This window comes from Nymphaea colorata, chromosome 12 (assembly GCF_008831285.2).
Source record: "Nymphaea colorata isolate Beijing-Zhang1983 chromosome 12, ASM883128v2, whole genome shotgun sequence".
Classification (NCBI taxonomy): domain Eukaryota; kingdom Viridiplantae; phylum Streptophyta; class Magnoliopsida; order Nymphaeales; family Nymphaeaceae; genus Nymphaea; species Nymphaea colorata.
Genome location: NC_045149.1, coordinates 8,686,750 through 8,702,865, shown reverse-complemented (window position 1 = coordinate 8,702,865; position 16,116 = coordinate 8,686,750). Strand labels below are relative to the sequence as shown.

The 16,116-nt window shown below is 40.4% G+C and overlaps 1 protein-coding gene across 3 annotated transcripts; it reads right to left on the bottom strand.

The window, feature by feature from the left end:
• Positions 1–2,257: 2,257 nt before the first annotated feature.
• On the bottom strand, positions 2,258–5,529 carry LOC116265837 (probable glucuronoxylan glucuronosyltransferase IRX7). Of its 3 annotated transcripts, none has more exons than XR_004175204.2 (5): positions 4,687–5,529; positions 4,227–4,591; positions 3,874–4,124; positions 2,612–3,684; positions 2,258–2,470 (listed from the first exon to the last, which is right to left on the bottom strand). XR_004175204.2 is itself a non-coding variant. In XM_031646788.2 (4 exons), exons 1-4 carry the CDS (start codon positions 5,099–5,101, stop codon positions 3,231–3,233), a joined length of 1,485 nt encoding a protein of 494 aa, XP_031502648.1. In that variant the 5' UTR covers positions 5,102–5,529; the 3' UTR covers positions 2,258–3,230. The 3 variants fall into 3 exon arrangements, 1 of the variants encoding a protein (XP_031502648.1); XR_004175203.2 differs by having other exon boundaries at positions 2,619–3,684; XM_031646788.2 differs by having other exon boundaries at positions 2,258–3,684.
• Between the last annotated feature and the right edge of the window lie 10,587 nt (positions 5,530–16,116).

Here is a 16,116-nt window from a genome sequence, read left to right as displayed (position 1 = left end):
AGCCATTGTTGACCTATAGAAGGCGGCCATGTAACGGAAAAAAGGTGAGGCTGACGGAGACGCTCCGGTGGATTAGGTCATGACCCACCGCCAAGTCATTCATAGCATAATCAATCTCCACATGAATTGAATAACCAGAGGGCGGAGAGAAGAAGAGCTCATGACAGACGCCATTGAAGCATCACAAGTGTAAAGCCAACCCCTGTGGCTGTGGGCTCACTTCCCTCTGCTTTCTCACTTGGCGGGCCCCAACCCATCGTCGGCCGTCGCTTTCTGCGATCCTCGAATTCTTCCGTTCTCTGAAAAGTCTCAACTTTCCGGCGAAAATCTCAGCTCCGGTCTCTAGATTTCCCAAGTTAGAATTGGAAACTTTTTATTAAGATGGCCCATGCCTAACCGCAATTGTTTTTCAATACGGGTTCCTTCCGATGCGATACAAGAACAATATTTGTGCACAGAGAATTCTTCCACCTTTCACAGAATATTGAAAGTTCAATGCATTACATTGGGTATTGTGTTTAATCTCACCTGCTATGTACTTGTGATAGGATTGGAACTTAACATGGCTGGAGGATGTATATATATATAATTTCATGTTGTTGGAAACCATTACAAATGGTATATGTATTAAATACATTTAAATAGAAATTGAGAAACTTCAAAATGTATATCGACGTGTATTGAACGACAAGCCATATTTGCGAGCAAACTGAACTGGTGTTTCTATATTATAAGGAGGGCGCTGGTCTCCTTACCAAACCATTTTGGTTTGGTAAACCACCATTACCGAAACGAACAGGTTAACTACCAACAGTTTTCTTGACAATGCAGGAACAACTTGAATTACAACTCAAAAAAATGTGGGTGAGCAATAGATTTCATATCAGACCGATCAGGGCAAAGCTAGGATGGATTTCGTTTAGGGACGGACCAAAAAATCCAACCTCAAATTTAGGTAGGGTTAAACGGAACCTAAGTAAAAAAAAAAAAAAAAAAAACATTGAACAACTAAAATTTTTTTATTTTTCTAATGTAAATTTTTTTTTCCAGCTATCGTGGGCCTTTCAAGAGTGCCATCGGACAAGTGTATATATTTGCAGAAATTTATTTGAGTTTATATTCATAAAATTTCCTCATTTATTAATTTAAGCATTAGTGTTCAAATATTTGTAGCCGATTCACCAAACCTTCTTACTAGATGGAGGAATGTGGATGTTCATTGGTGTAGGGTATCGGGTCGAGCTATCATCTATTAAATTCTCATAAGTGGTATCTTTATTGACTAGAAAAAATGGCAAACACTACTTTTAAGTTGAAGAGAAGAGAGTAATCGCAAGTTCATCCATATTCCAATGCAAGAGCAAAAGGATGAAAGGTGGCTTCGGCTTTTCACCTGCGCACAAAATAAGGTTCCCTCCGGCCTAGTTTCATGGCGCCTTATCGGCTTGACCCAATATTTAAATGAAGACCCGATCATAGAGGAGAGGACATTGTTTTTTTCCTTCTCGTGGTTTGTAGTTTATTGTTAAAGGTACGCATACTCGCTGTCATGAAGGCTTGAACAACACAAGTGAGCTGGACATAGGGGGACTCCATTATTGAACTCGATCCGTCCACTTTAAATGCCTTGAATACAGATTGTTTGCTAAGAACTACAACAATTTCGTGCTTGGCTTTTGCTATATATATATATATATATATATATATATATATATATATATATATATATATATATATATATATATATATATATATAATGTAAAATATTTGCACCAAGAAAATTTAAAAAAAAAATGAAAACTATACGTATCAACAACTTTAAGCAGTCATGTGGTACTACTCTCTTGAAAATTAGTTTGTAAATGATGAAACCAAAAAATATTTAATGTATCATCTAAAAATGATCACTTAAAATGATCAAGTAGCTCATCATCGGTCAAATTATTCTTCTCATAATTAGGTTTGGAACGTTGTATGAAACCAATGAGCATTAAAAAAACACAGTTTCTGTATCGATCCGAAACTGATTACTTAAATTTATTTCTCCTCACCACAGCCCCAGGGACAAGCTTCGCCCAACTCCTTGATTCAACAGAAAAACAATTTCCCATCAAATCTTCTTATTTTCTTACTTTTTTGAAATAAAGCTTAACCCTGAGAAGTATCTAGCTAAAGATAAGACCCAATGCCAATCCGCTCACACTTGAAATACTATAAACAAATAAACACATAAAGTTGCGTGTGCTGAATCGCAATGGTAGTCAAACCTCGGTGCCATCACACCACTCCTTTTTTAGATAACTTAAACTTTAAATATCTAATCAAATCATATCTACGCGTTCCAAAAATATTCGATTTTTACATTTTCAATATTTTCCTAAAACCCACAAACAATAATATGTTCATCATTCCCCCACTCGTAACCGGTTCACCAGAATAGATGAATCGGCCGAGCCGCATGAATCAGCACCTGGCAAAATAGAAAACTTTTACCCTCGAAGAAAAGAATTTACGACTTCAAAAGGAAGGGATTTTATGTACCGCGACATCGGGTACAGTTTTTTTTATCAAAAGAATCAGGAAATCACAGGGTTCGAGAACCGATTCTCACACAAAACCTGGGTAAGATTTTTGAAGAGAACACCATAGATGAGATTCCTTCTCCCAGATACCAACTTCCAAGCTCTGCCCACCGGTGCTTTTTATCAAAATCCCCGTTGGTGCCTTTCCGTTTCTGTTTCCACCGCCTTCCCCTGAAAAGGCGTGAACTTATTATTTGACAGAATCACAACCGGAAAAAGAATTTCTTTTACAACTTTTCCTTTTTTCACCAGCCGAAAAAGTTAAAGGGAAAAAAAAATCGTATATATTTATAACCAAATGACACCGCCACTTTCTCCCCGCCCGGTTTCTCCACTTGCTCGGATTCTGACGCCGTCCCTGGCCACTGACAGCTCACCGCTCATTATTAACCGGAAAGTTTTATTAGGGGCTTCCCAGAATTTCATAAGAATTGCAGGGGTGTTCGAGGAAAAACGACCACGGGCGAGTGGATCGACGCCTGGCGCTGCCTGCCAACGCAGGCAGATGCTGCCGGTCACGTGACTCCTGTCAGTTCTCCCTCTTCTCCTCGCCAGCTGTCCGCCACTTTCGAACCCCCCCCCGCTCCTCAGATTCCGTACTCGTCTCCGGCTATCCGACGTGTCTCGGGGCGATTGGCCGGAAAATTCTCACGACGACGAGACGGGGGTGCGGCGGCGGTGGCCCGCGAGGGCCCGGAGGACCTGCCACGTGGCGTCGCCGTGGCGGAGCGGGACGTTGAAGAGCAGCGACCGGCGGTTGGAGTCGCGCCAGAGGTTGCGCTGGATGGCGGAGAGGTTCGTGGCGGCGACGTGGGAGAGGATGCGGCCGAGCCGGCCGACGTCGCGCTCGGCGACCGTCAGGCTGATTTCCGGCCAGGGGACGGCGTCGGGGAACGGCAGCCGGATGTCGTCGGCGATGATGACGGGGACGCAGCCGAGCGCCACGGACTCGACGATCCTAGGGCTCCACGGCGCCCACCCGAGCGGGCACAAGCAGAACACCGACCTCGCTATCTCGGACAGGTAGCCCTCCGCCCGCTCCCTCTTCACGAAGAACCGTCTCCGGCCACTGTACCTCCGCCATATTTCCGTCCTCACTCCCCTGTAATACGTTTCACCGCACAGTTACAAACCATATATACGCTTTATTAACGTTAAAAAAGCAATTTCCAGCTTTAAATAAGCAAATATCGGCCTCGTGTGCGTGATATTTCTACGACTTTCAACCATTTTTAAAGTTTAAAAACGAGCTATGGAGATTATCGGTTCTACAGGAGACGAGCGTGCAGACCTGCTGTAGAACCGACCGCTGATGTTCTTGGGATGAATCTCCATTTTGCCCCTGAAGAAAACCCATATGTCCCGTTTCCTCTTCCGTTCGGCCAGCGCCTTTCCGATCGCCTCCGGCGGCACATACGGCGGGATTTGGACGGTGAGCGCGGCGGCGTCTTGGCACGGGTGCTGGCCCTTCACGCCGAACGTCTGGACGATGATGGACCGCTTCAAGAACTCCGGGATGCCGTCCTTCCTCGCCACGTCCTCCTGAGAACACAAGGACGCAACGCGACCTCCATGAATGAAACGGCGCGAGAAGATGGTGTGGATTTAGTTGGTTTGAAAGGAGGCGCCGGATGGGCAGCTTACCATCGTGTGGAAGCATGCACCATGGTCGTGAGTGGCGACGAAGACGTGATCGGCGCCGTTGCTCCTGTTCCAGAACGGGTAAGCTGAGGCGATGTGGGCGACGGCGGTGGCGAAGAGCGGACGAGCGTGGCCGATGGCCGGGAACCCGTTGACCGTGCTGAAGTTGCAGGTGGCGTAGATGGGGACGAAGAAGAAGTGAGCCTCCTCGGGCTTGAGCGTCCTGTGGGAGCTCTTGAGCAACGCCCTGTGGATGGCGACCTCCGCCGCGAAGAGGTGGTTGCTGCACCGCTCGTTCGACAGCCAGTCGCTGTTGAACCTCGACGGAAGCTCGTAAACGAACACTTTCAAGTCTTCCATCAAACCACCTGCGCATGATCCGCAACTCATATGGTCAAAGTCTGTAGCTTAACCAAAGATCAAAGACAGAGAATACGTGAAACAAAGTGAGAGAGACACCAACTTGCAGAAAGGAGCTTTATAGGTTGTTGCACAACGGTGTCGTCGCTAGCTTCGACCAGAGCTCGAGAGAAGAGGGTGGGAAGCGACATCGTGCTATGGAGGCTTTGACGAGCGGCGTGGGGCTCGACGGCGGCGACCTCCCCGCCGGCGAAGGAAGAGGAAGCCAGCAGCCAGAGGAGGTCCGGCCCACAAGTCAAGAGATAAAGCAAGAAGAAGAACCAGAGGATGCCTCTTATGTATTTGTACACATGGCGTCCCTTATCGGCGCGCGAGGCGTGCCTGTGGCCCGTTGCACTAGAGGCAGCGCCGCTGGTCTTCATCGTTCTAACGGTGCCCAAGACGTGGAAGGGGAAGAGCCACCACTCTCGCCTCCTCTTCTTCTGCTGCTTCTCCACCTCGGTGTTATTTATCACCATGTCGGTTTCCGTCTTCCTGACTCTCCTTCTTCCGGTTGGGGGGGATCATTCAGGTGAAACGCAAGGTAGAGTGGGGAAGAAGGCTCGGGGCAGGGAGGTTGGTAGCTGAAAGGGAAGTCCCTTTTATCAAGTCTTCCCTTTCCTCTAATTCCTTGTCCTCCTTTTCTTCCTCTTTCCGGTGGATGGTCTCTATACTCTTGGTGGGTCGGTTGGTTTGGTGGTTAGTCATATAGAAGAAAAGATCTATTCTACTTCTGCAGCGGCTGCTGGAGATGGTGGTGCAGAAGGACTTGCAGAGAGAGAGAGAGAGAGAGAGAGAGAGAAAGAGATCGTCAATGGCTACCTATAAGGCTGTCAGCTAACATGTGAGGCAAGAGACAGGGAACATGGAAGCAGCAATTAAAAAATTCCTCCCTGTTTCTGAAGAGGTTGCTTTTGATTTTACATTTGACAGACGAAATAATAACAAAAGCAGAAAACGAAATATCGGGAGGGCCGGCAGATGGGTAATACCGATACAGATAGCAGGGTAGAGAGAGAGAGAGAGAAAAGGAGGAGGAAGAAGAGGACGGGGACAGGGAAGACAGCGGCGCCATTTCTCGTGACAGCGATAGGGGTATAAAGGCCATGTGACCGCATTTCTCCCTCTCCTCTCCAGTCTCGACTCTTCCCCACAGTCCTCCTGAAATTCTCCCGCTCCCCTTTTCTTCTTCTGAGTTTTTTTTTCACTGCCCTCCTCTCCTCGCACCAATTCAACTCAATGGGGTGCTCTGGAATCCGTAATCGGTCACAGCGAAGCAGCAAGCAGGTATTTGCAGTAAAAATTCCGTCCTTTTCTTTTCAAATTTCAGACTTTGCTAAAGATCACACCAACAAAATATGTAAAGTTATTGATACGTTTTATCAATGAACTAAAAATCAAATCAAGATAGTTGTTTGTAATCACTACTTAATCTGTGCCTGAATCTTATGCATTTATTAATTATGCGGCTTTAGGGAGAAGAGTAGGGCCCCTCGAAATGCGAAGGCCTAGGAGTTCCTGTTTTTACTTCCATTCCTTTTCCCTGTCCGATCTCTTTTTATTTAAATCTTTTGCAGCTTCTTTTGGTCGTCGTCTGCTGCTTCGTTGTATGAAGAATTGGGGCTTTTAATAAAGTTGTTGCGTGTACGTTGGAGCCTTTTTCTGGCTGCCTCGGCATTGATGTGGCCTTATCGTGTGTGTGGACGCGTTCGCTTCCCTTTGTGCGCGTCTCTAAGGCTTACGTTGTTTGGGGTCTGCCTGTCTCAGTAGGCCCCGTCTCGTATCGGCCCTTTGCCCAGGCAGCGTGGGGCTGATATTATCGGGTTCTTACTGTTGGTCCATGTACCGTAGTGTAATTGGGTGGTAACCGGTTCATATTCACACTACTCAAAAACCCTTTTTTTTTTTAACACGAAAAAAACGCAATAAAAAATTTCTATTTAGAACTTTAAAGAGCGTTGTTTTTAGACAAAAAAAAAAGTAAAAAAGCCACTTTTTTAACATGTTTTTTTTTTTAATACCAAACAGCCCTTTTAACTTTTTTATTTTTTATTTGTGCAATTCTAGTTGTAATATTAGTTGTTCACATATTTTATCTTTTCTTTATTTTAAATTTTTAAAAAATTACCATATTTTTTTCTCATTTTTTACAAACTCGTCAGTATTTACCAAGAAGAACATTGTCATTTAAAACTTCGAAACATTTTTTATAACTATGATTCAAAGAATTAGACATTGTCATTTAAAACTTCTAAACATTTTTTGTAACTGTGATTCAAAGAATTAGAAGTTCTCTGCCATGTCTTATTTATTTGTGATGCGAAAAGTTAGATACACCTAAACCCCAAAACAAGCATGAAAATTAAAGTTTATGGCCACTGAAAATTCGCTTTATTCGGCTTGTTGTTGTGGCCGATCTATGAATAAAATGCCCGTAAATATTTATTTTTTAAACTTTTTAAGGGATGAACCATTTTGAATGCACTGGTTCGAAGCAAAATATAATTAATCTTGACAACATGACCGCCGGGTAGGTGTATAGATTGATGGAATGTATTTAATTAGGCATTTGAATTTGAATCTTGGATCCAGTTACTAATCCGATTACTGGTGCACGGTTTTATAATTTGATTCGAATCTAAGACCGATATTGAACAGAGAATCAACAAAACCCGGATCAGGTTACACCTAATCAGATTTTGAGATTCAATTTAAAAAAAAAACTACTAATTTGAGTTCTCTCTCTCTCTCTCTCTCTCGTTGAACTTCAAAAAAGAATGGTTGGTTTATCAAACTATTTATCAAGTTGTGGAAAAAGTTCAACAAATCCACAGCCCCCATTTATTACAAGTCAAATTCTAACTCCCAAGATAGCAATAAATGCAAGGCATATAAGCAGAATGATTCACCAAGTTTCCAACTGATCAAATGCCACTGGGATGAATATTTACTATCTTATTTGACCAAAATATATGCAGCACATAGTTTGACTTACACATTTGGCCCATTATATTTGTATATACCTTGATGTGGTTTTGGTTTGAAGTGCTCTTTGTTTGGTTTCCCCAACCAAAAACTCAGGATGCTTAAAATCCCAACAGTCCAAACAAGAGTTTTTGCTCTTTAGGACTCAAATTCAGCTTGTGTGATCTCAAATGCTGGATGAGAATCAAAATCTAAAGAAGTTGAGCTCGATTTCAATTTCTGATATGTCAGTAAGTAGTTGAGCCAAGTTCAAGGTGCAAGGTCAATTCAGTGAAACATCTCTATCATCAAAAGGGTTGGCGCAAAGGATGGGATGGGAGTTCGTAGGCAGCCAGCCAATGCTTCGAGTTCCTGAGGCGTCAACTCCCTGTGCTGCAAAGGAGGCATATTGATATTCAAATTAAAATGTAGCGGGGCACTGATCCTAAAGCACTGAGAAAAGGTCTCTACCATGTGGGGATAGAAAGAAGGATGGGGGTTTCTGCCCTCTTGTTGGGTGGTAGGATAAAATACTCTTGCTCATCACAAGTTAGAACATCTTTTATTCAATTGTCTCGGCCTCTTGGGTAGCGCTGGATGTGTTTGCTATTGATAGGGGCAGAGCCAGACATTTTTCATGAGGTAGGCCAAATTAAATTTTCTAAAACTTGATAGGAGCTGAAATATCATTTTTCAAAGTTTTTATATAAGATAAGTATAATTTTATAATATTTATATGTAATTTATTTATATTTATTTTTTTTGAGGGGGGGCTAGGGCCCGTGCGAGCCCCCTTTGGCTCTGCCCCTGGCGATTAATGACTAACTGAAAACAATATGAGTTCTACTTGCTTAATAACATAATAAGAAAAAAAGAACTTTGGGATGTCCACATGAATTGGGTTCACTAATGTAGTCCAAGAAACCATTGTAAGATCAACTTTAACGCATAAAACTAGAAAATAAACTATATCAAAGCTTAAACAATGACCAGATTTTGGTTTCAAGAGCTATGTTTATTCACTAACCCCTGATCACACCATGCCACAATATTGTTCTACATGAATGGAATTAACCTTTAAAAAGACTGACGATCGTTTGGTTTCTTTTTCCATGTTTTTCTATAGCTCAAATATCCTCCATCATATATTTAACTGAGTCCAACTTATAAAGTTGGTTCAATCATTTTAACTGCTCCAATATCAATGAATTATCTTTGTTATTTTTTTCTTATATTATATCAGACTTTGGATCTTTTGAGCAAGTCTGATGTAATGAAACTTTAAAGCTACCAGCATGGCATATAAATAATTTAGAAAGTTATGCACATGGCTGGATATTCCTAACTTTTGATGTCTAGTTTCATGCACACAATATTATATGCCACTGCTCATGGCTTAGGGCCAGTGGGCATGATGGATTTTTAAATTACAATATCTGTGAAACAAAGATTCCTTCTGCTGCTAATCAAGTTGCAAATTTAAGATCATGGAGACCTTTTAGTACAACAGAAAAAGAAAATGATTCCATTTTCATGCATATCTCTCTTCAAATGAAACAATAGATCCGGATTGAGATATTTGTCTTTGCCCATGCTTAATAGGGAGCGCTAAGGCCTTGATTGGCAAACAGAGCAGTTTGCAACTGTTCCATGAATATGACACAAATATTAGGGCAGATTCACATAACTTTTTAAAATGTCCATGAAAACTGTCCCAAACATTGAGTCATATTCAAGGAACAACAGTTATATATTGTTTTGTTTTGTTAAATAGACAACATGGATTCAGGGGGGGAACCAGGGTAGGGCCCATAAGGGCCATGGCCCCACCTCAAAAAAAAAAAAGACATTCAAAATTTACATGTAAAATTTTTAAAAAAATTCACTTGTCTTATATATAAATTTTGAAAAATGATATTTCGGACTAAGTCAAAATTTAAAAATTTTAATTTGGCCCCCATCATGAAAAATTTCTAGCTACGCCCCTACATAGATTATAAATTCTGACTAAGAAACTAACCTAAAACTTAAGTGCTGCTAATATTTGTCCTATGTAGCAAAAATTAGCCTCTGGGTTTTTGGGTAAAGAGAGTGAAAGATAAATGTTTATGCAACGCATTGAGGGAATTAGCTAGTTGGTGAGGTTATAGCGAACTGATTCAATGGATTATTCTATTGCCCGATTATGATAAGGTTTAGTCTCGTGTTAAAAGGGGATCTGACAATCAATTAACTTGGTTCTTAATAATTTTGGTACGGGAACTAAAACTGTTAGGGTGCTGGTTGGAATCCACCAAACCAGGATCCCGAGGTCGGTGTGGAAGTCGGCCAAGTTGTTACTTTGAGAGACGGCAAATTTTTCCAATGGTGTAAAAGATTGTATGGAATTAGAATGGAGACTAGGTACAAATTAAATGCAAGTAAAGCGACATCCAACTAATGGGGCATTGGATAGTCAAGCTCACATGAAGAAAGTAGAAACCAAACCCAGAAATCTAGAGTTGAATTGTAGATATCATTCCTTCTCTCATCAATGCTATGACAATAACAATGTCCTGCTTCATTGTTTACAATGGTGGTCTTAAAAGCATGGTAGATGATCTTCTTCTCTGAAGGCAAGGATGAAAATGGGTTCAAAATTATAAAAAAAAAATGCAACAGAATAAGAACACAAAAAAGTATGTGAATATGGAGATGCCTTCTGAATCAACATAAAGATATCATGTTATATCGTCACTGGACATAACCATATGATATTTTCAAAAAAGCAAAAAAACAAAACAAAGAAAGTGTCTTCTACCATTAAAAATGTCCAATTTCTCTTCCTGACTTTAATGTGCTCTCACTTTTCATCTTTTTTTTGCCAAAGGGCGAAGATGTACATCTATATTTTTTCCTCCAATTTGTTTTTGTCATACCTCCAGCATTTGGACAAATTTAGGGGAATCAAGCTTCTTTTTTTTTTTTTTTACTATAGCTGGTAAACGGCAGGCTGTCTCGGGAATCCTACAAATCTTCCGACTCGGTTACAGTAAAAATACATTAAAGAACAACTTTTTAGAAATCTAGATACCTTCCTTTATTTAGATATAGTAAAAATATATTAAAAATCATGACCTGACTCGTTGATCGAGTGACTTGGTCATCTGCTGATCCGAGTCCAAGTTTGTCAACTACATTTTTTGACATCTATGGAACATGGTCTTATGAGACATCCTCCATCGTGTTTGATTTGTTTGTGTACAGCAGAGAGAGAATGTTTGTCTTCAACATTCTCGTCCACCATTCAAACACCATCCACATGTTCCGTCAGCTTTTCATTCAGCCACTCGCGGGATTTCTCAAACACCAGTTTTTAGATGTGTTTTGCGGAGGTTATTCACTATTCTTAGACAGAGCTACCATAGGGCTGGAGTGGGTCTATAGCCATATAGAGTTGCCCACACCAGACCCAAGTTAGTGTCTTGTAAATCTACATGCACTCAATCCATTGCAATAATTAAATGGATCAGTGTCCTCAACTAAAACTTTATAACTCGGCCGCTGTCAGACACCCTTCATCACATTTATGTAAGGTGAAAAGAGAATGTTTGTCTCCGACGTTCTCCTCCACTAGTCAAACTCTCTCATTTTAGCCTACTTTAATTATCACAAGAAAGTTTTGGGATAGAAGTAACACACAAAGGTGTCAGTGTCCGTGTTTGCGTGTCAAATGTATATTTGGGGACTCTTAATCTCAGAGGATGATCTCTTCTTTGTAGTTGAAAGAAAAAGAAAAATGATAAGGTTGTTTCTTGTTGCAATGAGGAAAATCACCACAGTTTGTTTCTTCTTTTCCCAACATCCAATAAGTTATCGGGTCATAAAGTAGGTAGGTTCATTCCTATCATGTCCTTTCTTATTGTTCAACCTCGGATACCCTTCCTTCGCCACCTAGAACATGTCAATTATTTGGGCTTCGCCGCAACAAAGCCAAAAAACTTTGATGCTCCCTCCCAAATTTATTTTGCGTATTAAACTTCATCTAGACATGGAGATTACACAAGGAAATTAAACAACCAGGACACTACACGAGCCGAGTCGATCTCAAGTTCTGTCAGCTCGAACCGACTCATATTGCTTGGCTTGAGTTCGAGTTGAATTGTACAAGGTCAGCTCAAGCTCAACTGGACTTCAGCTTTATTTGCTTAAGCTCGTTTACCAACTCTCCTCTTGACTTGAGCTCTTTCCTTGATTTTAGCTTTGAAAATTACCAAAAAAAAGGCAATCTAGATTGAATGAACTAACTCGAGTTGAATTGAGTTGAGTTCATGTAACTAGAACTAGACTCGTTTATAAGTTTGAGCTTAACCGAGTGAGTTCAAGTGGAGCTCGAGTTGGCTCATCCGGTTGTACAGCCCTATAAATCACTAACAAATTAGAGATATTTGTAAGGAGAAATTAACAAAAATATCCAGCAGTATTTAGGAAAAAAGAAACTAAATATGCATAATCTTTTGTGGAAAAGGGTCAACAAGCATATTTGAAGATCATGAAATTGACATTTTGGGAACAATCTTCGTCTTAGTTTTAATGTATGGATGACTTGTTCTAAGAGATTCAGCTACCCAACTGTTTAAGCCCTCCTGCATTTAGTGCTATGATCAAACTATCAATGGGATCAAGCAAAGGCCACCAACCCATTACTATCTGAAACTATTGGGTAAGGTTAGATTCACGGCCTCATCTGGAATCCTGAATTTAAAGCACAAGTAGAAAAGAGTTTTCATCGCTTGGGCCGGCGGCAATCGGAACTCAAGTCCCAAGCATTGAGCTGGTAGGCGTCTAGAACTCTCTGTATTACAAAAGTGGGTGATATACGCGTTGAAACATAGTAGGGCCATCACCTTTAGACACCAAAAAGTAGGATTGATACTCTATAGAGATGGAAAGAAGAGTGGAGGTTTTAGTTATCAGCTTGACAGTAAGATAAAATACTCCACCTACTCGCCCCGAAAAACTCAAACAACAGAATGATAGAGCAGAAACTTGATTTATGATGCTCAGCTTGGCACCCTTCAGTGTCCCCTCCCACCACCTACTCACCACCTATGCTGATCTATTAATTACTGGGTGACATGGTTTCAACATATCATAAAATTATTGCTCTTGCTCGCAAAATATTATAGGGTAGGTACATACATGAGGATTTTGAAATCCAAGCATGGGCGGAGGCAGGTGTGGGCACTTGTCTACACAGACAAACAAAAAATGACTATTTTCATATCCATACTTCAAGTTATATATATATATATATACACACATCTTAAAAATTTTAATTAATTTTGTAACTAGTGCCCCTTAACGGGAATTTTATGGGTCCTCCCCCCAATTCAAGTTGTACAGAACCTGGTTGATCTCCATGTACTGTGGACCTGTGGTCCAAACCCAATCAATTTGAGATCCAAAAATTTTCTTCCTTTGCAGGTTTTAGAGATTTTGTATGCTAATTCTAAGGTTCTGAAGTCTAGAGTCTAGTGATTTGGAATTATTTCTCTTCCTCTTATTGATATCGATCGAAAATTTTAGTTTGCAGAGATGGGCATGAAAGTATATGGCAGGAACACGCATTTTGGTGTAGTACTATCCCCAGTTAATTGAAACCAGAACCTGATTAGTAAACTAACCTTTTACATCAATTATCTTAATTAACCTTACTATATTTCTTCCTTCAATATGAATTATATTATGATGAAAAATGTGTACTCATGTTCAGATTGAGTGAAATTTCATATTTGTGAATTGAACCCAATTCACAAATCATCCGCTTGAATCCCTCTGACATGGCCACTAAACAGGAAAATATTCATATAACTAAGAGCTGTTGAAGCTTGCTTGACCATAGTAATCAAGACTGGGTCCTTTTGAAGGTGGCCAAGTCGTTCTACTATGGGCCATGTTATGGCGTTAGTTCATCTGGGCTGGGTCCCAAACTAATGAAATATTTCTGCAACTGTACTTGCTTGTTTCTTTAGCCAATAACAGTTAACTTGATGATAAAAAGAAGATGTCACGAAATTATTCACTACCATAATGATTGGAAATTGGATTTGGATCCATCCAAGATGGGAAAAAAATTTTCCGATTTGTTTGTTCACAAATTCAAAGTTTTGAACAGGCAGAGGGAGTGGTTTCCCCATTTTTTCTAAGAACTGTGGTTATTACAAAACCCTAGAAACGTACAAGCTCAGAGACATTGAAATGGTGAGAATTAGTCGATCTACTTTCAGTAAAGTAGACTGTCTCTCTCTCTCTCTCTCTCTCTTTTTTTTTTCAAATAGAATATTGTAGAAGTATACATTTCTTTATTCTGTGATAATTACTATCCAATTTGAATCGGATATCCAACCAAACCGATCCAAAAAAATCAGATATGAAAAAAAAATATGTTCGATTAAGAAATCAGATTGGATTCGGATTTAAGAAAAGATACCCGATCAGATTTAGATTCAAATAAATATCCGATAAGATTCAAATACAGATTCAGATCGAATTTATTTTTAGACAAATATCCTATACATAATGCAAAAGATTGGCAAAATGCAGTTTTGGATATAAATATAAAAATCGTGTTAGGATCGGATTCATATTGTAAAATTGGATTTTGGATTTGGATTCAGATATGACTTTTCTTTATTCGTATTCAAATCCAAATATTCGAAAAAGCATATATGATTAAAGGTACATATGGTTCGAATCTGATTCATTGATATCCCTACTTGGCATTATGATCTTCAGCAAATTACTTTTTATTCAGATATATTTTATTTCCATTTCAATTTCCTATCAATAGTTATCACTGTCCCCTGAATTGACAGAACATTTTCGTTAAGCCGGCCTACGATGTAAATGGGCCACGATGGGGCAGGTCTGCTCGAGCCCGGCCCGGCCCATGTGTCCCCCTTACTTGATGTACAGCTCTGTCCTGATTGTCCATCCATGCACATGCCTTGTAGTTTTCTGCCTTTCATTCCTTCCTTGCATGCATTATTTGAAGGTGGGAGGGACCATGTGGCTCCAGCTTGCTCAATCAAACAAGAAACAGCGCAGACCTCATGTGTTGGTTTTAAACCATGTTGTCCTGGGTGATATTAAAGTGGCAGTTAGGCAAAGGGAACACTACAACTGTAAAGAACCCTCCCCTCTCCATTGTACAATTTTATGACTCTTTTATTATGAGAGACAAAGAAAGGGCAGCTATCTGCCAGCTTATCTATTTAAAGAATCAAGTTCCCCATAGTGTACTTTAGGTTGAGCTGGAACTAAGAGCGGCATAAGTGAGAGATGAAGCTACCCTCCTTCTCCCACCCCTACGGTCCGGGGTTGCTTCGGGACCTAGGTGGTCTTACGAGACACCCTCCATTTCAAGTGTCGTGCATACAACCATTTGCGATTCAGATGAGTATTTGCGATTCAGATGAGTAGTACCCATAGAAATCAAACTGAGAAAGCATTGGATCTTATAATTTCATCACGGGCATGTGCGCCATATATGACATTGCCCTGCCTGCAGATGGTTGGATGAAGGGGTAACTTGTGGTTGTGCAATCACTATTCCTTCTTGTTCCATTCTTATTTTCAAGAGTATTCTCTCATGTTTTGTGTTTCTTAATCACCCTTGCACTTTTCATTCGTTTTATGTCACCCCGTGTTTCATCCCATTAATTGTCTTCAATATACTAAACAAAAGTAGTTCGTGAATCTTTTGGATTGCTTTTGATAATGAATGAAAAAGTGAAGCATGTTTATTATAATTCCCAAGGGGGTTGGTGCAATGGGATCGAGCAGCGGCAGGCAAGCGACTAGTTATTGTTTCGAATCCTTGGGGCACTAACTTTCTGTGCTGCACCTTGAGGCACCAAAAGTCAGTCAGATATTCTAGGAGATGGGAGAAAAGTGGGGGCTTTGATCGGCTTTATGTCAAGCGATATGATGAATAGCACCACCAGTACTTTGTCTCGCTAATAACTTTTCTTATAAATTATCTTCGAAAGAGTTGGCGTAAAAGACAGAATGGAGGCTGACAAGAATCCAGTTTCAACTTTCGATACTGAAAAAAATGAACATTAATATGCAAGTTAAAGCACAATGAAAGTATCACCTGAAGTACCAAACTAGGCTTCGTATATAATACGAAAGGGGGAAAGGTGGATTTCAGCTCTTTCGTTGGGTGATAAGATGAAATACTCCTCCTATTCATCCAACATTTTCAAAAGCATACTGGAAGGTTAATTTTGTTGCTTTGCCAATGATGGGTCCTTCTTGGAGCAAGTGCATTTACAAACAAAATAATTGATGGTATTTTAACGAATCCAACCTATTTGAAGTTTTCTTATTAGACCCTAGGCTGGAACTAATTAAAATTTAATTTAATTGATTAGAACTAGAATGAAAATTAGGTTGTTGAATGTAGCATTTACTCAAGTTGACTTGATCCAATTTTGTGTGCTTGCATTTGGATTCCTAGATAGATTCAGACTTGAGTTTTCAA

Bases quoted from the DNA above. Each gene is read 5' to 3' on its own strand.
- LOC116265837 (XM_031646788.2), bottom strand. From the start codon at position 5,101: ATGGTGATAAATAACACCGAGGTGGAGAAGCAGCAGAAGAAGAGGAGG. The intron at 4,592-4,686 runs GTTGGTGTCTCT...GATCATGCGCAG, and splicing joins TATAAAGCTCCTTTCTGCAA to GTGGTTTGATGGAAGACTTG. The intron at 3,685-3,873 runs GTCTGCACGCTC...AACGTATTACAG, and splicing joins AGCGGTCGGTTCTACAGCAG to GGGAGTGAGGACGGAAATAT.